At 51.0% G+C, this 25,163-nt stretch overlaps 2 protein-coding genes across 2 annotated transcripts; both read right to left on the bottom strand.

The window, feature by feature from the left end:
• Positions 1–874: 874 nt before the first annotated feature.
• Positions 875–9,499, bottom strand: LOC100761082 (class II histocompatibility antigen, M beta 1 chain). The gene is made up of 6 exons (XM_027388725.2): positions 9,174–9,499; positions 5,676–5,957; positions 4,239–4,523; positions 1,825–1,941; positions 1,619–1,654; positions 875–1,288 (listed from the first exon to the last, which is right to left on the bottom strand). The coding sequence occupies exons 1-6, from the start codon at positions 9,226–9,228 to the stop codon at positions 1,278–1,280; spliced, it is 786 nt and encodes a 261-aa protein (XP_027244526.1). The 5' UTR covers positions 9,229–9,499; the 3' UTR covers positions 875–1,277.
• Positions 9,500–16,328: 6,829 nt separating this feature from the next.
• LOC100760794 (class II histocompatibility antigen, M alpha chain) lies at positions 16,329–20,389 on the bottom strand. Its single transcript, XM_027388724.2, has 5 exons — positions 20,112–20,389; positions 18,532–18,813; positions 17,727–18,005; positions 17,417–17,545; positions 16,329–16,890 (listed from the first exon to the last, which is right to left on the bottom strand). The coding sequence occupies exons 1-5, from the start codon at positions 20,200–20,202 to the stop codon at positions 16,886–16,888; spliced, it is 786 nt and encodes a 261-aa protein (XP_027244525.1). The 5' UTR covers positions 20,203–20,389; the 3' UTR covers positions 16,329–16,885.
• Positions 20,390–25,163: the final 4,774 nt, after the last annotated feature.

Raw genomic sequence — 25,163 nt, 5'->3', positions numbered from 1 at the left:
TCCTTGCTGGCAGCTGACTTCCCAACCTTAATTCCAAAAGCAATTCCGAAAACCAACTTTGTACACCCAGCTGCATCTCCACTGGTAAACAGACATCACCAGACAGTCCCCTCTCCTCTAAAGATGCAACCGCCCCTCCCCTGTGACATTATGGGAGAAACAGCCTGAACACTGAACAGGAACGACAAAGGCCACTACTGTGGGCTCACGGAATGCTGGGTGTACTCTTACTCTTGGCTCTTTATAGGAATGAACTCATTTACCCCTCAGAAGATCACTTGCAGGCTGGCAAGGTGGATCAGTGAGTGAAGGCATCTGATGCCAGGCCAGAGACCCGAGTTCAATCCCTAGAACCCACACAGTGGGAGGAGAGAACCCACACAGTGGAGGAGAGAACCCACACAGTGGAGGAGAGAATCCACTCCTGCAAACTGTCCTTTGACCTCTAGTGGCAAGAGCCCACACATGGACATGTATGTACTCCCATGCATGCATACACACACACACTCATGCACACATGCGTTCATGCATTCATGCATGCATGCGCACACATGCGTGGGCACACACACACACACACACACACACACACACACACACACACACACACACACGCTCGCACGCATGCAGAGTAAGTAAAATGCAATTTCAAAAGGCCTCTTATGAGCTAAGCTGTTAGCCCCGCCCTCTTCCTCACCCGGTGACTCTATCTCATTACAGCTTAATTTCTTCTTACAAATTATAATTCTGTCCAGTTGTTTCATGCAGACGGGAAATCGGGAGGTGGCACTGGCTAGGTCACAAGATGAGATCAACTTCAGCCACACTCTGCCACGGCCCCTCCTCCAAAGCCCCTGGACAAATCTGAGGAAGGCCAGTAATTCTACCAGTTTATTTCTTAGGCGTGGTTGCTTACAACATACTGCCCTCTGTGATGGGGTGGGCCTTCGAGAAGGCCTTGAACCCCCTCTTCCGGAGGGCCTTGGGCCCCCTCTTCTTGGGCCCCCTCTTCTTGGGCCCCCTCTTCCGGAGGGCCTTGGGTCCCCTCTTCCTGAGGACCTTGGGTCCCCTCTTCTTGGACCCCCTCTTCCAGAGGGCCTCGAACTCTTCCTCAGATCCGTTTGCCTCAGAGAACAGCCGGGGATGATGACTTCACTATGAACAACCCAAGCTGTTAATATTTACATGGGGAAGGGGAACGGAGGAAACTATGACAGAAGAAACTGGGGTGTCCGGAAGATGTTAGGGGCCACGGAGACATCCTCTGTAGGATTCTGCCTCTAATGCCGTCCTGCAGACAGAGAGAGGTGATGGTCTGGTAGACCCAGCATTTGTCCATGTTACCCACCTGATACCAGAGCCCTTCAGACACTGATAATGCAAATACCAGCCACCAATGACTAAGACAAAGGCGCTACCTCCAGCCCTCCCTTCGGGTACTCTGTGGGGCGGGAGGGGAGCTCAGGCTCCCTTCTTCCCTCTCTAGAACCATGTAGCTTGAGTGAGGTCTTTATTTAACCACCCCCTTTGTTAAATGGTCCTTACTGTGAGGACTATTAAGAGAAGACAACACCCCACCCCTTCTGGGGACCCATGAGCCACAGACCAACAGGAATGTTACCTTCTGGGTAAGTAGATCCAGGGAGAGGAATGTAGCCTAAAAGAGAAAGACACCGATTAGCCCAGTCTTGTGGACAGAAGAACCCAGCATTCTTAGTCCCTTACAACAGAAGACTTGGGAATGAGGGAAGTGATCACAGACAGAAAATGAGAGAGACAGAAGGAGGAAGAGGAGGAGGGCTGGGGAGGGCTCTGGGGATCACTCACTGGAGAGGCGAGCCTTCCGCCAACTGAAAAAGCCAAAACAGAAGATGATGAAGCCCAGACCCAGGGTGACAGCAGACACAGACACCTTCACCGTCTGGATGGGGGACAGCCCGATTGCTGCAAAGTAATGGACAGCTCTTAGAACCAATGTCTACAGCTTAGTCTCACTCAGGCCACTCTATTTCCTTCTGCCTGCACCTACAGGGATCAAAGGTCTTTATCCCAGCCTAAAGGGTCTGGTGCTCATCAACTCACTCCCAAGAAAATGCCTTTCTTCAACCACACTATCCACTTCCAGAACAGTCACCACCCATTTTCTGCATGCCCCAGCCCTCCAGAGCCTCCCTGGTCCCCGATAAGGATTCTCAAGGCATTGTCTGTGGTTCCTCCACCCCCAGGGCATCATCCCCAACAGCCAGGGTTGGGTTCCATCTTTACTCTGGGCAGCTTCCTGTTAAAATGCCTCCCTCCATCCCACCTATGGTGAGATATTGTCTGTGATTTATTAAAGCAGTCCTGAGGATTCAGAAAGCAAAGTCATCCACAAGCCATAGAAGCCAGGCACACACCTTTAATCCCAGCAGCCAGAAGCTAGGAGGTGGTGGTACACACCTTTAACCCTAAGATTTAGGATTAAGAGATCGACGGATCTCTGTGAGTCCAAGGCCACCTACACAGGAGTGAATCAGTCTAAAAGAGAATTATAGCTCACACTTTCAATTCCAACATTAGGGAAGTATATAAGACAGAAGCGAGGTCTCAGAGAGGCAGTCATTCTCCAGCCACGCTGAGGAGAGGCAGCAGTTTGAGATTTGGTGAAGAGTTTGTGCGTGGATCAACCCTTTCAGTCTGACCTAGAGGTGAGAGCTAGTGGCCGGCTGCATTGCTTTTCTGATATTCAGCTTGAAGTTTGAGCCCCAATATTGGTCTCTGGGTCTTTAATTTTTCGTGTTACACACACCCTATGGCCCTTCGTCATCCTGCTTGCCAGAGCTGCTCCTACTCTGGGCTATATCCCACCTGGATTCTTACCCCAACATCAGAAGAGTACCCCATCACCAAAGGAACTCCTTGCATGCCCTACAAAGGAAAGACTGACCCTGGAAAGCTCAATGGCATGTGTGCTCCCCTCTCCCCTTGTTTCCTGTCCATGCTGGCTAGTTTTGTTTCAGCTTGACACAGGCTAGAGTCATTTGAGAGATGGGAACCTCAACTGAGAAAATGCCTCTATAAGATCGGGCTGTAGGGCATTTTCTTAATTAGTGATTGATGTGGGAGGGCCCAGCCCATTGTGGTGGTCCTGGGTTCTATAAAAAGCAGGCTGAGCAGTCATGAGGAGCAAGCCAGTGAGCAGCTCCCCTCCGTGACTCCTGCTTTCAGGTTCGTGCCCTACTTGAGTTCCTGTTGAGATGGACCAATTAAGCCAAATAAACCCTTTCCTCCCCAACTTGCTTTCGTTCATGGTGTTTCCTCACTGCAATAGTGACCCTAACTAGGACACCATCCCCTCCCAGGGACCCACTAGAGCCAACAGCAGACACACACTCCCAGCAAGGGAAGACCGGGCTCCCCAGCAGATTAGGCCCCTCCTCCCTGACTTTTCCTAGCTGCCCTTCCCCTTCCTCATTTTTAAAAAGATTTATTTTTTTTTATGTATGAGTGCTCTATCTGCATGTCTGCCTGCAGACCAGAAGAGGGCACCAGATCTCATTACAGATGGTTGTGAGCCACCATGTGGTTGCTGGGAATTGAACTCAGGACCTCTGGAAGAGCAGCCAATGCTCTTAACCTCTGAGCCAACTCTCCAGCCCCTCTTCCTCATTTCTTCCTCTCTTCTCTAACAGTAACCTCCAAATTGGTATGTACCCCCTCAATATGTATGCACCCCCTCATTACCTTAAGCAACCCAGTCCTAGGGCTCAAATAGTGTCAATGAGCTCTTTATCAAAAACTTCACATGTCCACCAAAGTGTCTACTGGCCATGGCTCAAAAAAGCTGCCAAATTCAGCACAGCCCTATCTATACCAAAAGAAGATTCCCTTCCTCCTCCAGTCTTCATTATGTTTCCAGTCTCCAGTCCTGGCCTGACAAGATGGCTGAACATTAGGAAAACTAAAACAGCGAATTCCAGAGCTTCGTTCCAGAAGTGTTACCGAGCCTACATTCTTTGGGGGAGACAATCGGCCTCTCCTCTTTCCCACAAACAGATGGGAGACATCCATGCCACAGCTGAGGAGAAATGGCTGACTCTTCTATCTTTAGTTCATGACATTAACTCTGGCTGCAAACCCTCAAACTCCCCATGCCAGCATTCCCTTCTCTACCACACACCAGGCACCCATCCACGTCTTACTCCTCCAAAATATCAACGTCCCTTTCCCAACCACGGACATCCCAGCTCCCATACACTTACTCCAGTCCTGACGGACCGGCTCGGAGGTCGCACTGTGCTGTACCACACAGGTGTAGATGTCCCCATAAGAGGGGGTCAAGGCTAGGTAGGAGACAGTCTGGTATGTCCAGTCCCCATTGGTCTGGGCAGTACTCTCTTTGATGTTGTGTGGTATGACAAGATTCCCGTTCTTCATCCACGTGACGGTCACATCCGCCGGGTAGAAGCCCCAGACATAGCAGGCCAACATCACAGGCTCCTTCGTGTTAATAGGAGCAGTTCGGGCTACTTGGACAGACGGCGGTCCTGCGTGGGAGAAACAGTTATGGTTTAAAGGAAGTCCCGTTTCATTCCTTCAGAGATTTCTCCAACCGCTGAGTAAAAGAGGAAATAGAACGCCCTCCCTCTTTCTTTTTCCCTCCCAAGTCATGTTTGATGACAACTGCTACATGCCATCTGGGCTATGAGCTCTCTGGGCAGACGCTGTGTGTTTTCTGAGATGGGAGTCTCATATAATAGCCTCACACTCACTATGTAGCTAGGGACGGTCCTAAGTCCTGGTCTTCTGCATCCCTCAAGTACTGGTACCGCAGGTCTGTACCTCCATGCCTGGTGATGGAATTAAGCTTCTACCAGCTCATCCTCCCAAGTGGCTCCCCTGCTCGCCTCTATCAGAGTACTTTTTGAGCAATATCTCAAGTGAAAATCCAAGAAATTATGTTAAAATGCAGACTCCCTCAGCTTCATCTTAAGTATTGTCTCCCTGTCTACAGTGGTGCCTAGTGATTTTCGGCCAAGTAATGCTGAAAATGTGGCTCAGAAACCACATTTTATGACACAGGGCTCTAACCTATGGAGATCTTCAAAGTCTGCTTATAAAAACTTTAAGCCGTTCTCGTGGGCTGTTCTCAATGTAAAGGATTTGGGGGAAGAAGAGAGATGGCCTCGGAATCCCTGGAACACCTCCAGATGTCCCCGTGTCTGTACCCACTCCAAATATGGGACAACAAAATCTGAGCTAAAGAACCAGGAACAAGCCAGGCTGGGGAGCCAGGTCTGTAATCCCAGCTAACTGGGAAGCTGAAACAGGAGAGTTGCAAGTTCAAGGCCAGCTTGGGCAACTTAGACCCTGACTCAGAACAAATAGGACAAAGGGGGGTAGTTTGTTGGGTATGGTCGAGGCCATAAGTTCAATCCCCAGTAGTGAAAAACATTCTTTAACCAAAATAAATAAAAATAAGAGACAGGTACATTTGGGGGGAAGTCACCAGGGGTTTTCTGACTCTGATCTGTGCCCTAACGTGCTGTGGCTCCTGGCCTCATGTCAGCTCCCTCCCTTCACACCGCCCATCTTCTGTTCCACACAGTTCCCCTCCACGGGCAGCCTTCCACTCCCTACATCCGCTCTGCCCTCCTGACCGTGCTTCCCGACCGCCCCTCTGCACCCCCTCTGCTCACTCGTTCTGTGGGTCAGTGCATCCCAGAAGGGCTGGGTGTGCATGGCACAGTCCTGAAGCCCTTTGCCCAAGCGCCGGATCAGGGCCTCGTTTGTGTTCAGGCTTTTTGAAATGAATACAGCCAAATTATACAGCACCCCAAATTCAATGGGGACTATTTGTCCTGACTCTGGATCCCAGCAGGCCAGCAGATCTTTGTTGAAGGCAACACAGTATGTGAAATCCTTTGGCGTTCCACTATCATCCAGCAGGCAGGTGCTCTCCACATGAGCCACAAAGCCACCTGGAGGAGCCAGAAAACAGAAGACGGATCAGTGCCTGCTTGTCGAATGGCGCAATTGCAAATACGGTCTCTGCCCTTAGATGCTGGCACAAAGTTCCTAAAACCTTTGTAACTGCTTGAGTGGTGGGAGTAGGGGGTAGATGCATTTTCTGTTCTAATGTCTGGTCTTTAACTTGACAGAGCTCTGAATCCCTGGGAACTGGGTGACTATGGGGTCTTTTCTTCTAATGGGGTAAATCTTGGTGGAACACAGAGGCGGGGTTATCAGTGGAGAGACTGAGCCATGGTTAGAAACCTGAGACTCGTATCCCCATCCTTGTAGAAAAGCAGGGTGGGGACTGGAGGCTGGGTTAAAACCTAAGTCCTGCTCTGTATGCATAATAAATAAATAAATCTTAAAATAAATAGATAAATCCTGTGGCCGGGCGCTGGTGGTTCACGCTGTTAATCTCAGCACTCAAGAGGCAGAGACAGGTGGATCTCTGTAAGTTTGAGGCCAGCCTGGTCCACATACAGAGCGAGTTCCAGGACAGGCTCCAAAGCAATACAGAGAAATCCTGTCTTGAAAAACCAAACATAAATAAATAAACAAATCCTGTATATCTGATGAAGCCTAAAAAAAAAAAAAAAAAACCCAAATTGTGGGGTTCTGACATCTTCCCAGTTGGCAAACATATCCTTACACTGGGGAAGTGGCATACCCCCACCTGTACCTGGGGTCTGTCTGCACTTCCTCCTATGAACCCCCCCCTCCGCTTTGTTCTTTCAAATATTCCTTGTGACAGCGGTTCACTGTAACCCCAGTTCCAGGCAGTGTGATGACCTTCCAGGTTCCTCAGGCACACACAGATGTGGTGAACACGCAGGTAAGCAGACATGCACACACGTACATGGACAAACTCTTGCAATGAATGAACAATAATAAACCATTTGCATGGATTGTGTTCCTTCTCTATATCCAAGCCAAGGGGCTCTAGCTCAGCCAAGCTGGACAGCTGTGGACAATCCTGAGCTTACTGCTTGAGCTTGTGGTCGGATGGGGGACTGTCTCAAGGGGGTGAGCCTTCAGCCCACTGGCCTGTGTTAACTTCTGTAGAGTCAGCACTGAATTGAACTGTAGGATGTCTATCCAGTCCGGGAGAATTGGGCTGGGGAACGCAACAGGAATGTTGAAGTTTTTTTTGTTTTGTTTTGTTGTTTGTTTGTTTTTTTTTTTTCTGTACTGAGCAGAGAACCTAAGCTTCAGTTGCAGTCAGAGATTTCCTGCTGACCATACTGCCACTCTGGGGACTCTGGCAGACTCCGGAAAGGGGAAAACAGCAGCAACAGAGACATTTATAGAGTCTTTCCTTGAGTTTTCAACCTGATACCTGACTATTTCCTTTTTTTTTTTTTTTTTTTTTTTTGGTTTTTGAGACAGGGTTTCTCTGTGGCGTTGGAGCCTGTCCTGGAACTAGCCATTGTAGACCAGGCTGGTCTCAAACTCACAGAAATCCACCTGCCTCTGCCTCCCGGAGTGCCGGGACTAAAGGCATGTGGCACCACCGCCTGGCCAACTATTTACTTTTTAAAGATGTATTTATGTTGTTGTATGTGTATGGATGTTCTGCCTGCATGCATGTGTGTGCTCCACATTTGAGCCTGGTGCCATCAAAGGCCAGAAAATGAGCATCAGGTTCCCCTGAAACTAGAGTCACAGACAGCTGTGAGCCACCGTGTGAGCGCTGCGAACTGAACCTGGGTCCTCTCAAGAGCAACCAGTTCTCTTAACAGCTGAGCCACCTCTCCAGGCCCTGAAACTAAATTCGGCCACTGTTTTTCATCTACAGTGGTCGTAAGTTTTACAACAATACATTTAAATGACTCGGTTTACCAGGCTTTCTTGACATGACAACAGCAAACCAAACAAACAAACTAAAAACAGAAAAGACATTTTGAAGTCAATCTCACTTTTCCGCCAATATAATACAATACAACAGGATTGACTTTCACATCCGTCAGAGGCATCCAGTTTGGGAATGAGCTAGAGACTCATGTGCACAAAACTGAAAACAGTTAGCACCGGTTCCTCTCCATGTGACACTGAGCAACGGGGGAGAACAGCCCCAGACCCCTGCACAGTAAGCCCGGCTGTCCACCCCAAACACAGACCTTCAGAGCAGTGCCGGGGGCCATGGCAAAAGTAACCTTGGACCTGTAAGAGACTTGGGCAGAAGCTGCCAGTATAACCCATTATAGTTAAAAGAATAGCTGCCTCCAATCCTTTCCTCCCTGATACATAACGTCTGGGCTCATGAAGTATCTTATTGAAGGAAAGATACATTTCATGGTCAGGTCACCTAGCAACCCTTCCCCCTTCTAACCCGCTATCTAACACCTGCACCCTGCGACCTTGGTAACCTCCTGCACCCTCAAGGACTCACACACAGGGACATTCCTCAGCCTGGTTATCAGGCAAGCAGCCTCAAAGGACCTCTCCCTTCCTGCCAAGCACTCCGTTTTGCACCCCTATATCAGGTCCCTGTGAAAAATAAAAATTTGCAGCTTGATCAGAAACCTGTCTTGCTGTCTGTCGTTCCTTCTTCTCCCCGACCCTATGGTCCTAGGTTCTTTGGTGACTGCAGCACATCGGGGTGTGAGCTCACGTGGTGCCCCTCAGGTTGGAGCATTTCAGCACATTATGGACAGGGAGATAAAGGGCCAAGCAAAGGGGGGGGCGCACTGGTAATCCCATCACTGAGGCAGGAGGATTGCGGTGAATTCAAGGCTAGCCTGGCTTATACAGCATGACTCTCTCCAATGAAAGGAAAAAAAGAGACAGACTGACTGACTAAGGGGAAGGGAAGGGAGAGAGAAAGAAATGGAGTCAAGACAAAGAGTCAGCCTTGTTCTACGCTGCAAATATTCTTGACTTTTGACCCCGTACAAGTCTACAGAGCACTTACTACATGCCGGGTTCCACGCTAGGAACCAGGATGAAGGGGTACACGGTCCTAATCTACATTCCAGCAGGGACATCCACTGCACAATCTATAAAAACAGCTCATTGTTAAAACTGCTGTAAAAACACAGTCCAAAGGAGGAGTGCCACACACCAGGGAGACTGGCTCGTCTGGGGCACTCAAACCTGCTAGCAAAACTGAACATGTTTTACCCCAGACAGCAGGAGAGGGGTGCCCAGGAGGAGAGGGAGGTTCCCAAGAGGGGATTCCTTACCTACTCCCACACAGCCCAGACTGAGGCCCAGCAGCAGCTGCAGGAGCATTGCCATGCTCCTCTCTGTGAAGGTGCAGGAAGATCAGGCCCCTGGGCTGAATCTTGCAGGGGCCTCCAAGTCTCTCCTGTCCCAGCCTGGACAAACGTCTCCACACACTGAGGAAAATACGGTGCCTGTTGCTCAGGTCCCCTGTTTCTTGCTGCACAAGTGTCCTCAGGTCACTCAACCCCCTTAGAGCCTCAACTACTAACCAAATCCTGGGTCCCAAAGGAAGAGTTGTCAGATTAGCTGGGTTGGCGGGTCAGACCAATCATTGAGTGTCTCAGCCCAGCATCATCAGTTGCTAGGTAAACCTCCTAGCGATCTAGGCTTTGAGAACCGGCCTGGAGGTGGTTTCCTGAAGGTTTCTGTTTTGGGGGTAGTCGCTGAAGCATTCCCAGGATATGCAGGCCTGGCCTGGCCTGCCCACCGAATTAACTTTCTCCTCTCACGCCCTTCCAAAACACCACTTCTAGACAACCTTCTTTGTCTCTGAAAGGGAGGTCACTTAGGAGGTAGTGCATAAACTCCTGTCACTCATCAGGACATGGGTGGCAGAGGGGGGGTTGTAGGGCAGGAAGGAGGCTCAGAGTGCACAGTGTCAAAGCAAGACTGAAAGACAGAAGCAATCCACCTTAGAGGACAGGAGCGGGTCTGGAGACCCATTCCCTCTGGGGCAGCCTATCAGGCTTCCTCTCTTCCCTGTCTATAGTAGCTGCTCTGGGATCCAGGAAACCCACTCCTCCCCTGAAGATATTGGGGAAAAGCTGACCATGGGCCCAAAGCCCACCTGTCTCCCCTGAAAGCTCTCAACTTCCTCAAATGTGTTCCTGATGCTCCGTTCTGTCTCCAGCTGGTCTCAGAGCTAGAGTGGTGAAATGCGGCCTTCTTACTCTTCTGCTGGAGAAGACAGCGTCTACTGAGCACGCTTTGCGTGTGTATGTATATGTGCACACGCTCCTGTATGTGGGTGCTTGTGTCCACAGGCATGCAGGCGTGTGTGTGCAAATGTACATGAAGCCCACAGGAAGAGCTCCCACCTGGTAGGGTGTTGTTTAAGACAGAGTCTCTCACTGGCCTGGAGCTTGCCTAGTAGGCTGGACTAGCCCGGAAGCCCAGGGATCCACCCACTCCGCCTCCTCAGGACTGGGACCACACCCATGTACACCTGACCCTTTTATTTACTTATCTTTAATGAGGGTCCTGGGGCTGGACTCAGACACTCACACCGTGCAGGACTTTACCAGCTGAGTCTGCCCAGATCCTAATGCACTTTTTTTTCAGTCCTAAGAATTCAGCCCAGGGCCTCACACATGTCAGTGTGTCAACTGTCAATCACACAAGTGATAGTTTCTCCTTGTGCATACAAAGCCTTAAGTTGACTCCCCACCTCTACCTCTGCCCTCAGAGGGCTTTGAGGTTTCCTTTCAAGACTCAAAAAACAGTATGGAGGTTCACATGCCAAGATTACAGGTTTTAACAGCTTTCTTTATACTAACCCTATGCACACACACACACACACACACACACACACACACACACACACACACGCACACAGACCATACACACATACACACACACACAGAGTCCACATACACATTCACACACACACACACACACACACACACACACACACATATACACACACGAATATATACACATACACACAGACCATATATTCACACACACATACACACAAGCACACACACACTACAGAAAAACACACACACACACACACACACACACCACACATCTGCACACACTCACGCATACACAAACACACAAACCACAAGCACACCCACACACTCACTTCATCCTGGCCTGGGATGAACCAAGATGAAAGTTAGTGACGCATCTGCTAAGAAAAGGAGGAAGAGAGGAGCCACTGTCCACTCCCCACCCCACTCCAGCTGTCTCCCCGACCCCTCCCTGCTCAGGGCTCCCTCTGCTCCAGGAGCTGCTGTCTCTTCTACTTGCTGTTGTGACAGCTTCAAAACACAGTGGTTCCCCAGCCACCGACTCCTTTCCCAGAATGCCTCCCTGCCCTCGCAGGAATCAGCTCTTGGCACCCTTTTCTATGTCTTCACTCCAGCCCTAGAGAAATCCTGCCATGCCTCTGCCTGCACCCTCACAGGTGTGGCCATGGCAGTGAGGCTGAGTGGAGTCCCCTCTGGTGTCCAGCTCTCTGCTCCAGCAGTCAAAGGAGATGTGAATCCCCGTGAGACACCACAGGAAGCTGTGGGTTTCACTTCCATATTCCTGTGAACATGGAGATTTTAGACTCAGAACGGAAAACCCAGAGACCTGTGCTCAGCGGTTCCTTCCTCCCCCGCCTCTGCCACAGAGGCAGTTATGCCCTCCCAGTTGGTAGGGACACCTCTGCTGCCCTGTCCTCCATCAATTTACCATTATGCAGTAACAGGACCCCCATCAGGGTCCCGGGCACTTGTCTTTCAAGGTCACTACATGAAGACCCGCACACTGAGCCCTCCACACACCACACACACACACACACACACACACACACACACACACACACACACCCTCCACCTAGCCTGGTTCCCACGTGCCTGCAGGGGGTAACACTAGGGCTTATGTACATAGTATAGAAAATCATTTGCCACAGTGGGGAAAGATGGCTTCTCTGTAGCATGGATAATAAAAACCCAGACACAGATATTGGGTTAAAGCTCAAGATCGGAAAAGCAAAGCGGCCAGCCACTTGAGAGCTCTCACCTCTACCAATGCTCAGACCGAATGGGCGATCCACCCAACCTCAGATTGAATCTCCAGACTGCACTGCTGCTCACCAAATCTGACTGCACTGAGCTCTTTATATTCTCTCTAGTGCTGGGATTGAAGGCCCGAGCTCTGTTTCTCTTTTAGACTGATTCACTCTCCTGTAGCCCAGAGTGGCCTTGAACTCTCAGAGATCCATATGCCTCTGTCTCCCGAATTCCTGGGGTTAAAGGTGTGCGCCAGCGCTGCTCAGCTTCTACGGCTGACTGGTGTGGCTGGCTTTGCATCCTGATCTTTGGGCAAGCTTTATTAGATCATAAGCCATATATCGCCACAGTTCTCAGCCCCCATCTGAAGCCAGGGAAGAAGGAAGAAACCCTGATGTCAAGCTAGTTAGCTGGAGAGCCAGAAGAGAGGTCTCCACAGGCAAGGTGGCCGGGCATCCTCTGTGGAGGGGCATGAGGCAGACCTTGGCTAACATGCTGGATTCACATGGAAGGAAAGGCACTAGCATCTAGTCAGGTGTGGCAGGGCTGTTGGGGGTGTACAAGGGAATGGGGCTGTTTGAAACAGAAGCGAGGGCCAATATTGACACCATCACTGGAGGTGCACACGAAGAGAAGTCACAGACGCAATTTATGTTTTCCCTGGGGGAGGGGCCTTAACCATAGGAATCTCTCCTAGGCATTTCCTAAATTCATTCCATGTAAGCTCTCAGCTTCCTCTCCTGACAGATGGTTTTAATTCAAGGCCCCACGTTATGACAGAAAAAAAAAAAAAAAAAAAAGTTGAACCAGTCAATCATTTACTATATAAAACAAAGAGCAAGAGACCAGATCACAGGGCTCTGACAGCCAGAACTAAACAATTTTGCTCAAGGAGTCAGGGAGTCAATTGTATGCAGATTTCACTGCTGAACGGCCAACTGGAATTTTTTTTTTTATTTTGAGGCGGCTTCTGGGAGCTGGGATTACCGGTGTGTGCCACCGTGCCCAGCAGAAGCATTCTCAGCACCTATCCTGTCCCTAGTTCCTGCACAGAGTAACATGTCCCCAGAAGTCACAAGGAAAAGCTGAAAACACAGCTTTAAAATTGACAAAATGGTGTGGTGTGGTGGTTGAATCCGGAAGTCACCCTGCTTGGGAGGTGGGAGCTTCGGACCAGGAATCCAGGGTCATCCCAGCTACATGAGATTATGTCTCAACAATGACCAAAGCTGACAAAAATGTCTGAATCAGTTACTGAAAGATAAAGGAACCGTGGAAAGGTACACAAGAAAAGCCAAGGCCGTGTGTCAGTGGGGACAAAGGGGCAGCGCAGCCATCTTGCTCTAATAAGCACTCTCTGACCTCTGAACTGAAAATTGCAAGCTTGCTGGTGAAAAGTCATTATCAAATCATTACCCTGAAAAGTCTGTCCTTGAAAATTCAGAGAAAGGGGGCTGGAGAGATGGCTCAGAGGTTAAGAGCACTGACTGCTCTTCCAGAGGTCCTGAGTTCAATTCCCAGCAACCACATGTTGGCTCACACCCATCTATAATGAGATCTGGTGCCCTCTTCCACCTACAGGCAGACAAGCACGGAGAACATTGTATACAAAATAAATAAAATATTTTAAAGAAAGGAAGGAAGAGAGAAAGAAAGAAAGAAAGAAAGAAAGAAAGAAAGAAAGAAAGAAAGAAAGAAAGAAAATTCGGAGAAAGATAGAGTAGGGGCTGGAGGATCGGATGGGGGCAGATTCCTGGGAGCTGAGTGTGAGCTGGACCTGGAGTTGGCTGAGATAGGAACAAGCTACTGTGAAGACCGGCATGGCTCCTCCAAGGAGGAATGAGGAAGGAATTTGCCCAGGAATGGGATTCCTGTTGGGTAACATTTCCGCTCTAGGAGAAGGTGTCACATTCAGGCTATCCCAGTACTTGGGGAAGGGGCAGGAGGACCAAGAATTCAAAGTTATCCTCAGCTACATCGGGAGTTCAGGGCCAGGCTGGTCTACATGGGACTTCAACTCAAAGGAAGAGAGAGCACCAGGCTGAGCACAACTCCCGATGCTTCTAGGTTAAGTTAGCCTACCCTAGAGTGCCCTGCTGGAGTTCATCCTGATGTGGCCCGGGCGCTAAGCAGGGTCAATCAGGCTTGTAATGGGTGCGGGAACCGCCGATCAAAGAGGCAAGCAGGGTGGGATCCATTGCAATCCCAGCAGCAGGGGGATGCACGAGGTGGGGGGAGGGGGTCAATTCAGCTACACAGCAAGTTCAAGGCCATCTGGGGACCGTACGGCTCATATATCATCACTTGATGAGCGAGCATGTAGTCCTAGCCTGTCACGAGGCTTGGAGGCGAATTAGCTAGAGTTAGATACAGCAGGTAAAAATCTGGTAAAGTGCCAGCACTCCACTCTGAAGGCAGGGATGGTAGATCTCCTGTGAGTTGGAGGCCAGCTGTAGTGGCATCTTGCCTTGCCAGTGAACTTGTAATTGTGCCCACACCCTTTGGGCGTGGTTTCAGGGCAGTTGTGACCGCTAAAGGTAGAGGAGGGGGTGTGTGCTCTCTTGGGTTGCCGAGAGCATAGGAAGAGCAGAGACAGCATTTTCTGGAGCAGGAAGACCTCAGCGGTTATTATCATTTCTCTTGGGTCTGGAGAACTCATTTAACCACCCCCCCCCCAGCCTTCTGCCAGCCTGGTCTACATGGTAAGTTGGCCAGAGCCATACAGTGAGACTCACTCTCTGTCTCTCTGTCTCTCTCTCTCTGTCTCTCTCTCTCTCTCTCTCTCTCTCTCTCTCTCTCTCTCTCTCACACACACACACACACACACACTATAATAATAATGATAACTAATAAAATCAGTTTTAAGCTTTGATTGGCATGAAACTAAAGGATACATATGAAGTAGAACAGAAACCAGAAAGCAATATGGACCAGGTTCACAAAGGTAAAATGAGAATAAAACAAAAGCATCTCCAAGGGAGAAAATCAAATACTGCAGATAGAGGTGAAACAAGCTGCAGAGATGCTCAGAGGTTAAGAGCACTGGCTGCTCTCCCGGAGGACCCAGGTTGACTCCAGCACGCACGTGGCTGCTCACAACCGTGTGTAACTCCAGGGGATCTAATGCCTTCTCACTTCTGACAACACCACCAGTGTGTGTGGTACATGGACATATAGGTAGGCAAAACACCCACAGGCACACAAGTTTTAAGTCCTGTGACGCAGCAGACAAAAGACAACGGCGCTGTTCCCTGTCCTTTCTCCCTGGGAACCTGTTCCCAGCATTCTTCAGATATTAACTTAAGATTCACAGAAGAACTGGGGGTGTGACAAGTGTTTAGAGCACTTACCTAAAGTGCTAGCATGAGGGGCTAGCAGCTAAAGCTCTTGCCTTACAGTATGAGGGCCAGAGTTCTGATCCCTGGAGCCCAGGGAAAGGCCACAGAGACACGGCGGCCCACTAGTAATTCCAGCCTCCGAGGTGGCAGAGAGAGCAATGCTCAGAGCAGGTGGCTAGCAAGACTAGCCAAGTCAGTGAGCTCTGGGTTTGAATGAGTGGCTGTCTCAGTGCAGAAGGTGGAAGATTGGAGGAGGACGGGGGGTTCCTGGTATCTGCCTCCCACATGGCTGCCCACCCACACACGCATGCAAAAACATGTGTGTACATATGGAAAACAGAAAAAGAAGGCAGAGCATCACAGAAATAAATAAATAAATAGTCATTAGGGTTACAGCTCTACAGGGGGACACCACTGCCATCATCCATCACCGAAAACTGACGTGAAGGAACAGAGACCGCAAGTCACTCATCCAAGAGCACACAGTGAAACTCTGACGGCCATGCGTTCCCACAGTCTTTATCAGAACACTCTGCTCTTGGAAAGAACTGGATGGGTTCCCTTAGACTCTGATACAATATGAGAAATGGAGATGGCCTTGCCAATATCAAACTAATTTCATGAGTTAGCCTCAGCTGCCTCCAACAGCAACTCCCACACCCTATGGAAAGCAAAGGATAAAACGTGTATGGGGCAGTTTACCAGCAGTGGTCGTGTGACCCCCACCCCCCGCCGGTTCCCACCATCTGCCTGGACAGCGCCCACAGTTATCCTAAGAGAGTTCATGAGGCCACTGAAAGGCTTGGAAGACTGCGTGCTTCTCTGCCCTCTGCCCTCACTGACTGCTCCTGCTTCTCTTTAGGGGCTCAAAGAGTATGGCTGTACTGAACCGACCAATCAGAGAGCAGCTAGAGGCAGAGCCTTCCATGCCTGAACTCCCATTTTCCCAGGTACCCCAAGGGCTGAAGGGAGTGAGGTATTCCTCAAGGAAGAAGCCATAAACAGCTTCACTGGCAACATAGCACGCAGAGAGGGGGAGACCAAAAACACATGCAATTTCCTCAACCATTTTATTGATTATTGGAAACTCTCTCTGCTTTCCGCTCTCACATATTTTACACAAGCTGATGGGATTAAAAAGCTGCCATCAGCTATGCTGAGATCAGGATACAGGAGCTGGGCTGGGAGAGCGGCTTTCCCGTCTCCCTCCCTAATGAGCCGTGTCCAGGTTAAGGTATGTTGACTCTGAAATGAGTCAGGAGTCCAGAAGCAAATCCCACAAGTGAAGAAGGCACAGTGGGCTGGGGTGCGGCTTGGCGGCAGAATGCTTGCCTAGCTTGGGAGGGAGGGGTCAAGCTAATGTTAAAAATTAAGGTTTATTTCTTCCAAGTGGGAAGGTATGAGGTGATGAGGAGTGGTGCCCTGGGCTCCTGATCCGAGTTCTTCTGGATGCAACTCCAAGGACAGCAGAGCCCTCAGCCCAGACACCCACACACTGGCAAACACCCTGAGGGGTCCCAGGGGCTTCTGCTCCGATGAGAGGCCCTGGGTAGGCACCGGGAACCTTGGGCATCCCTGCTGGCAAGGCCTGTGCTCAGGTCAGAAGACTCAGTCTGAGGAGAGAGCAGGGTGAAGGAAAGTCACCAGGGGGACCTCTTCCTCCCCACTCCCCACCCCCACCCCACCCACCCTCCACTCCTCCCCCCTCCGCCCCCTTACCCCATCCCCACCCCACAACACGCACGCTCACACCCCCCCCCCCACAGCACACCCAGCTGAGCCCTCACTCTCAGGTCGTCTCCAGGCATCTTTTTTTCCCTCCTCTTTATTTATTCTCTGTGTCTTTCACGTCATGTTCCTGCATCCCATTCCTTTCCCTGCCCCTTCGTGTCCACCCCCTGCCCTTCAGGCCTCTTTCTTACAGGTCCCCAGTTAGCCTCACCCCTACTATTTCTGCGGTCCCCGATAACTGTGCGTAGCAGGGTCCCCAGGCAGCAGGCTATAGCCACATCATGCTGTGCACAGCCCTCCACACCCAAGGGCCTGTGGGTCACCGTGTGCCCCCCAAACCAGAGGAGAGCCTGGCACACCCACACTGGCACCATTTCGGCTGTTCCCTGACTTCCCCAAGTTACTTACCAACTGAACAAGGCTTCTGGGACCAGATGAAGAAGGCAATGCCCGTGATGATGCCCAGAAGCCCCAGGCCGAAGGCTAAACCACACAACACATTCTCGAGGAGGTCTGAAGGCAGGGCGTTCTGGGGTACTAGAGCACAAGGGTGAGGTCAGCCTGGAGGCCAGGCTGGGGGGCACCCTCCCGGGGGACTGGGGAAAAAATGAGGGGAAACTTGAAGTTGGCTAGAGTGAGAGTAAACAAGAGGCCCCTCCCGTGGGCTTGAGCCTTCCCACCCCCAAAGGACCTGACTTCCAGGGCCAAGGCGCCTCACCCCAGTGGGCAATTGGTGTGTAGCTGTCAATCTCATGTGTCACGACACAGGAGTAAATGTCAAACGGCTCCGGTGTGAAGTTTAAGTAAGAGAAAGCCTGGAAGGTGAGCCCATCGATGGCTGAGATGTACGTGGGGCTGGCCCCCTCCACAGGGACGAAGTGATGCTGCCAGCTCACGGTCAAGGTCGGCGGAAAGAGATTGCTGATGAAGCAGACCAGCGTGTTGGGCTTGCCAAACTCCAGGGGCTTCAGTGTGAACACCTCAGGCACAGGCAAACCTGGTGGGGGGCAGGTGCCAGAAAAAGAGGGGAGACGTTTGGACAGTGCCACTGTTTGGAGAGAGTTGAGAAACATGGAGGGGGGAGAGATGGAGTCAAGACAGAGATGAGGAAATCTGGGCCTCCAAGAAGAGACTTCCTGGCAGGAACTGCAGCTAGGACACTGTGGATCCCTCTGCCTGACTTCCTGTCTGTAGCCAGGTTGACTTCCTGTCTGTAGCAAGGTAGCATTCAACACTGACTTCTTGTGAAGCTTGCCCCTGGATCCCTCCTTTCTCTCCTCCATTTTGCTGGGATGGTAAAGAGAATGCTGGCATTCACTCAGTGCTGCCAACTGGTCCCCGTAACTTCAGTAGATTTTCAATCTTTCCACTGCCTCCTTCCCACAGCAGACAGCGCACAGACTGTAGCTGGTGGGGAGAAGTGTTGGGGCAGAAAAGAAAACCCCCAAGCACAACGAGGAGGTGTGAAAGATGAGAGACGGGGAGTAAGACTGCACCCTCCCACCCCTCTCTTTGTTCCTGACCTCTGGACACTGGGATTAACCCTTCCAACTGTGGGCCAATCTCCTGAATTAACATGTTGCAGAACTCTTTGTCAAATGAAATGGCAGAGGCGTCTCCCTGTTCCTGAGCCCAGTCGGCAAAGTCGGGCAGACGGGGTACCCGGGTGTTCTGGGAGAAGTCATAGAAGAGCTGATCTTCGTCGTAGGACTCGGAGAGCCCTATGCTGGGATTCCCATCCTGGCAGAACACGGTGTGCCGAAACGTGTGGTTTTGCAGGCCTTCCCACAACACTGGAGCAGGGGCTGCAACGACACGGTGAATTGGGGATCTCTCTTTAAGGTAGAAAACAGTACAAGGTCTCCATTTTGGGGATGCAGTGGCCTCACCCCTCCTGCACCTGAGTCTGAGGTTCCTCCTCCCACTGGAGCAGAGGGAGAAGAAATGAAGGAATCGTCCAAATCTTACACATAGAAAAGCAACTGTCTACTCCTGGAAAGAGCAGAGGCAGGCAAGGTGACATCTGTGGTGCCAGTACTTGGGAGGGTATGGGAGGGGCATCAAGGGTCCAAACTCAGTCTCACTACATATAGCCAGCCTAGGGTCATGAGTATGCCTCGGAAAACCAAACACACACACACACACACACACACACACACACACACACAAAAAAAAAAAAAAAAAAAAAAAAAAAAGGAAAGCAAGAGTCTGTGGGAGGAAGGAAGCAGCAGATGCAGCGGTTCTGCTGTTAATTCCCCGAATTGCTCTAAGGCACGGCCGCAGCCAACCTGAACTCCTACCAAGCCCAGGACCCCAGCACACAGGTCGCCTTGGGTGTGACTCCTGCCTTGAGAGTTGTGGGGAAGGGCCTCCTTAGGCTACCGCGTCACAAGTGTAAATAAAGTAAGGCAGTTTCTGGACCTCCTCTCCACTTCAGGGCCAGCTGGCCTCTCTGGTGGCCTCTTCCCGGACTAAACACTCCAGGTGCACTGACAGAACCGGGGGACCTCAACCTCTTGGCCGCAGGGAAGAACAATCTTTGAAACTCCTGACAGGGATCCCCCGGACAGAAGGAACCTTTGCAAGGAACACTCAGCAGAACAACAGACACTGTGAGGGGACCTTCCAGATGGCTTACACCCTGCCCCAACTGTACCTGAGAAGACACTAAGAGGCTTGTCAAGAACGACAGACTAGGGTAGGACACCGACTGGAGGAATGCCAATCGCTGTGCAGACGTCTGAGACCGGGTCTTGCTCTGCGCCTGAGGCTGGCGGTGGACTCTCGGTCACCCGCCCATGCTTCCCTAAGTGCTGGGATTACAGTCCTGCGCCGCCACACTAGGCTTTAACCCCTCTGACATTTCCCCACGTTGTGAATTTGAACAGGTCTCCTAAGCCAGCCTCGTCTGCCTTCTTCATCTGAAAAGTCGCCAGCACGCAGACAGAGCGTGTGGGATACCTGGGTTGCTTGCCATCCGTGATCAGCACCCCTCTCCCCCAAGTCTGTCGCTGTCCTCGGGACGCACGCAGGGAGAAGCACCTCTCTCCCCCAAGTCTGTCACTGCCCTCGGGACGCACGCAGAGGGGAGCCCGCGTCTTACCTCCTCCGGGCACCGCCCAGCAGCGGGGCAGCAGACACAGGAGCTGCAGCAGGTGCAGCAGCCCGGCTCCTGGCTTCTGCTCTTGGTCCATTCCTTCACACCCTCCGTAAGTGGGAGCTACCACCGAGCCCAGGGTTCCCAGCTTCCTCCCGGATCCACATCAGGGCTCCACAGAGCATCCCCAATAGCCGCCTGTCTCATTTCGGCTAACCCAATCACAGAAGCGTAGCATTCAGCATCATCAGTCGCTGAGGAAAGAGAGACCTGGGGCCAGCCACCTCTTGAAGACTTGACTCTGAGGTCAGCCGGGTGGAGGCGGCTGGGCCAGGAAGGGCGGCCCTGGACACCTCCGCCTCCTGGTGGAAGATACAGCTCCAGCAGCAGGTGGCTGCCTGGCTCTTCAGAGCAGCGCCGCCTGGCCGCAGAACTCCGAATCGCACTGAACACGGGCCTACAAATTCCAGCGGGCCTCTCATATTAGGGGGCATCTTCCATAGGTCAGTACTTGGAATCAACGTCAGCCTGCAAATATCCAGTAGAAAATTCCGAAAACAATAATTCTGGGGGAAAGATATTTTGCTGTGTTGTCTGGGGTGGCCTAGAACTCACTCTGTATCCGAGGATGACCTTGAACTTATAATCAGTCAGCTTTCACCTCCCCAGTGCTGGGATCACAGGCAAGCACCGTCATATCTGGTTTATTCCGTGCTGGGGACTGAACCCAAGGCTTTGCAAGTGTCGCTGAAACAGGGTCTCAGTCTGCAGCCCAGGCTAGCCTGGAATTCTCTGTGATCCTCAAGCCTCAGCAACCACAGTGCCAGGATTGCTGGTAAACACCATTGTCCCTGATTCATTTGGTGCTGGGATTGAACACAGGGCTTGAAGAGGGCACACGTGGTCTCACTGTGTAGCCCAGGCTGGCCTCGAATTCTTTGACCCTCCTGCCTCACCTTTCTGAGTGCTGAGGCTGCAAGTGTGGCCCCCACACCCAGAATGACAAGTGTTGAGTTTTGCACTGTTCTGAGCCTCCTGTGAGAGCTCATCCTACCTCACTCCATCCTGCCCCAGGGGTGGATGGTTTGCCCGGGCTGTCCGGTGTAGTCACTGAGCTACTTATGGGTTAGATTACCACTTCATGAGTGCCTGTGTCCTAATGACCCTTGTTTTAACTAAGAATGGCCCCAAAGGGCAACAAAGGAGGAGACTTGTAAACACCAAAGGTCAAAGGTCAAGCTTTAAAAGGCTTCCATTTAAGTGCAAAGGTGAGGACTGTCGCTTAGGAAAGAAAGGGGAAAGTGGTGTGCGTGTGTGTGTGTGTGTGTGTGTGTGTGTGTGTGTGTGTGAGAGAGAGAGAGAGAGAGAGAGAGAGAGAGAGAGAGAGAGAGAGGGGCAGGGGGGAGAGAGAGAGAACATGCATGCACCTGTGTGTGCCTGAACACATGCTATGACATATATGTGGAGATCAAAGAACAACTTTCATGAGTTTGTTCTCTCCTTGGGCTCCAGGAACTAAACAGGTCACAAGCTTTCCCCAGCATGCATTAGACCTGCTGAGCCATCTTGCTGGCCCCTCTCTTAACTTTAATAATAACATGTCACTATGGAGTTCTATCTTATTACTATTACTGAATAAGCTATATTTTATACATGAAAAAGCACTGTTCATGTGCACACAGATACAATGTGTGTTGGTTCCTTGCACTGCTTGTGTGCACACATATACGTGTGTGTGTGTGTGTGTGTGTGTGTGTGTGTGTGTGTGTGTGTTCCTTTTCTTGTTGCTGTGGTCACACAACTGGCGTGCAGTGGCTTCAGGAGGAAGGGTTTGTCTTGGTTTAGGGTTTGTGGGGAGACAGTCTGTCGTGGTGGGGAAGGTATGGTGGCAGTAGCATGAGGCCATTGGTCACATGAATCAGATCAGGAAACAGAGAGCTGCCTAATGTTCAGAGTGGTGCTGCCTGCTGGCAGAGCACTGTGATGGGTCGAATCTTCTATTGCCTCTCAGACCCCATGTCTTCCTCTGAGATGCCAGGAAGGTCTTTCTCCCTTTTGTTCAATCTGGGACCCCAGCCTACAGGCTAGCGCAGCTCATAGTTAGAGCAGGTCGTCCCTCCTGACTTAAACCTTTCTGGAAACACCCTCACAGATACACCCAGCAGTGTGTTTCCATGGTGACCTTTCTGGAAACACCCTCACAGATACACCCAGCAGTGTGTTTCCATGGTGACCTCCCTGGGAACACCCTCACAGGGACACTCAGCATCACATTTCCATGGTGATTCTAAATTCAGTCATGTTGACGATAAGATTAAACTACCAATGGCAGCAGCAAGTGCCAGGGAGCCCAGGTCTACACCCAGAGCCAGGCCATCCATGGGGTGGCTCCGGTCCATACAGGTCTTCAGACATAAGAAGACAGCGGAACTAGGGCCCAATGCAAATGGGGAAACAGCTTCACCAAGATGAACAGGCATCCCCTATTGGTGATGGAGCCGCACACGCTGAAACACAAGCTGCTGGAGCCAGGCTGCTCGGGGACAAAGAACAGCTTGCTGGTGTGGACATCCAGGTCCACTGGAAGGGTGGTGGCCACATGGTACAGTTTCATGCTCTTCAACAGCCCATCTCCAGTGCTCTGGTGGCCTAATACCAGAAACATGTGGACGAGGCTTTGAAAAAGGAGATCAAAGATCCTTGGGGTGGAGGGAAGGCTCAGGCAATAATAGCAGCAGCCGTTCTTCTAAAGGCCTGGGCTCAATTCCCAGCACCCACGTAGTGGCTCACAGTTATCTATAACTCCAGTTCCAGGGGATCTGATGCCCTCTTCTGGCCTCCACAGGCACCAAGCATATACACGGTGCACAGACATACATGCAGGAAAAACACTCACACACAAAGTTTTAAAAACATTTACAAAAGACATCCTCACCTGGATGGCAGGACCCTGTTAGTAGCCAAACTGTCCCTGCAAAGCCAAAGAGTCTGGAGGTCCTGGTGCCCATGCTCACCACTAGAAATCCTGCTGATAGGCCCACCCTGAACACAGTAGCTGTGTGATACACACTTCGGGATTTTGACATTCTCAGGGGAATTAACCACCTCAATAAACGTGTGTGTGTGTATCTGTGTGTGTGTGTGTGTGTGTGTGTGTGTGTGTGTGTGTGTGTGTACTGCCTGTTGATTTAGGCATTTGCAGAGGTGTTGAAATGGATCCCTCATGAGTACCACCATCTTGAACATGTGTGGAAGGCTTGGTCCCAAGCTGATGGTCCTCTTGGGAGGCAGTAGGGACATTAGAAGGTAGGGCTAGTTGGAAGACATGATGACCTGACAGACTTATTGCCACCCCCTCCCTCAGCCACTCTGTGGTACCACTCACTTCCTGTCTTGCCACAGACTCAGATGATGGGGCCAAGGGACTGTGAACCAAAACTAGGAGCCAAAGTAAATCTTCTTTTTAAGTGATCTCATTTTGTCACGATGATGACAAATTCCTATCTTTAGGAGCTAAAGGACCAAGGACTAACTACAGATGCAAGGTGTTTACATGAAAGTGTGCCAAAGGGCTACGGGTGATGCTTAGGGGGAAGACCCTTGCCTGGCATGCCCGAGGCCGTGGCTTTGATTCCCTGAACTACAGAACAAGAATGTGTCAAGACTTTAGGAGGTTTTATGAGGCAGGGGGAATAAAGAGGGCACGGGACTGTCAACTTGATACTTGGAATCACCGTGGAAACAGACTTCTACATGTGTCCATGAGGGAGTTTCCAGGTTGACTTAACTGAGATGAGGAGGCTCCCTAAGTATGGCTGGCCTCATGCATGATGCTGGCTACGGGGTCCTGCCCTGAATAAAAGGAGGATAGGGCTGAACGTCAATGTTCCCATCTGTTTCTTGACTCCATGCACACAGCAGCCAGCTGCTCCTGAAGCCATAACTTCCCCCCACACACACACATAATGGGCTGTCCCCTCAGGCTGAGCCAAAGCAAGCCCTGCCTTCCTTCCTTCCTTAAGTAGCTTGTGTTAGGCATTTTATCACAGCAGTAAGAAAAGCACCTGACATAAGAGACCGGAAGGAAACCCAATCTGACCAGAATGTGAGAGAAGAGAAAAGCATTCCAGGGCAAGGGTGAGCAGGTGTGTGAAGGGCAAAGGCCTCTGTGACGCTGACAGGACAGCGTGCAAAGGTGCCCACAGGTCCCTAGGGTGATGAGGCACATTGTGACACACTAGAAACCCAGGCACGAGCTGGCCACATAGGCCCGGACACAGCACAAGGAGAGGCTGGCCGACTCAGCCGGCAACGCTCATGTCAACACTGGGGAACACGCTGGGGATGGATGTAACTCGAGGGTGAAGTACTTGCTTAGCACGTGCAGGCGCTGAGCTCAGTGCCCAGTGCGGCAAGATAGACGGATGGATGGACAGACAGACAGAGAGACAGATAGGAAAACAAAAACACAGGACATGACACAAAATAACATTATTATTGATTATTATTTTGAGAGAAAGTCTCACTGTGTGGCCTTGGCTGGCCTGGAATTCACTATGTAGACCAGGCTGGTTTCGAACCCATAGAAATCTACCTGCCTCTGACTCCCAGAGTGCTGGGATTAAAGGCGTGTGCCACCACAACCAGCCAAATTCAGCATTTTTGAGTGATTGTTATAGACACCGACCAAGTATCTCTAGCTCTAGAGTGAAGCTGTTAATGCAACCTTCCTATCGCCCAGCTTAGGGAATGAGAAGGTCCCGTCTGAGGTTGTAATCGAAGGAAACCGGCTGGGACACTGAGATAACAAGGAGTTGGATCTGAAGGGTTTGGCTACTGAGTACTCACAGGACGATGAAGAAGCCAGGCTCAGTGGCGCATACCTGTAATCCCAGCCACATGGTAGCCCGGAGTACAAGACTGCAAGTTCAAGGTGGGGGTACAGAGTGAGTTCAAGGCCAGCTTGAGAAACTCATTGACAACTTGGTGGGGAAGGCTATAGTTCAGTGGTAAAGCACTTGTCTAGAGTGTGTGAGGCCCTGGGTTAAGGGAGGGAAG

This window comes from Cricetulus griseus (genome assembly GCF_003668045.3).
Source record: "Cricetulus griseus strain 17A/GY chromosome 1 unlocalized genomic scaffold, alternate assembly CriGri-PICRH-1.0 chr1_0, whole genome shotgun sequence".
NCBI lineage: Eukaryota > Metazoa > Chordata > Mammalia > Rodentia > Cricetidae > Cricetulus > Cricetulus griseus.
Note: the sequence above shows the minus strand (reverse complement) of the source record. Positions and strands in the feature narration are given on the sequence as shown.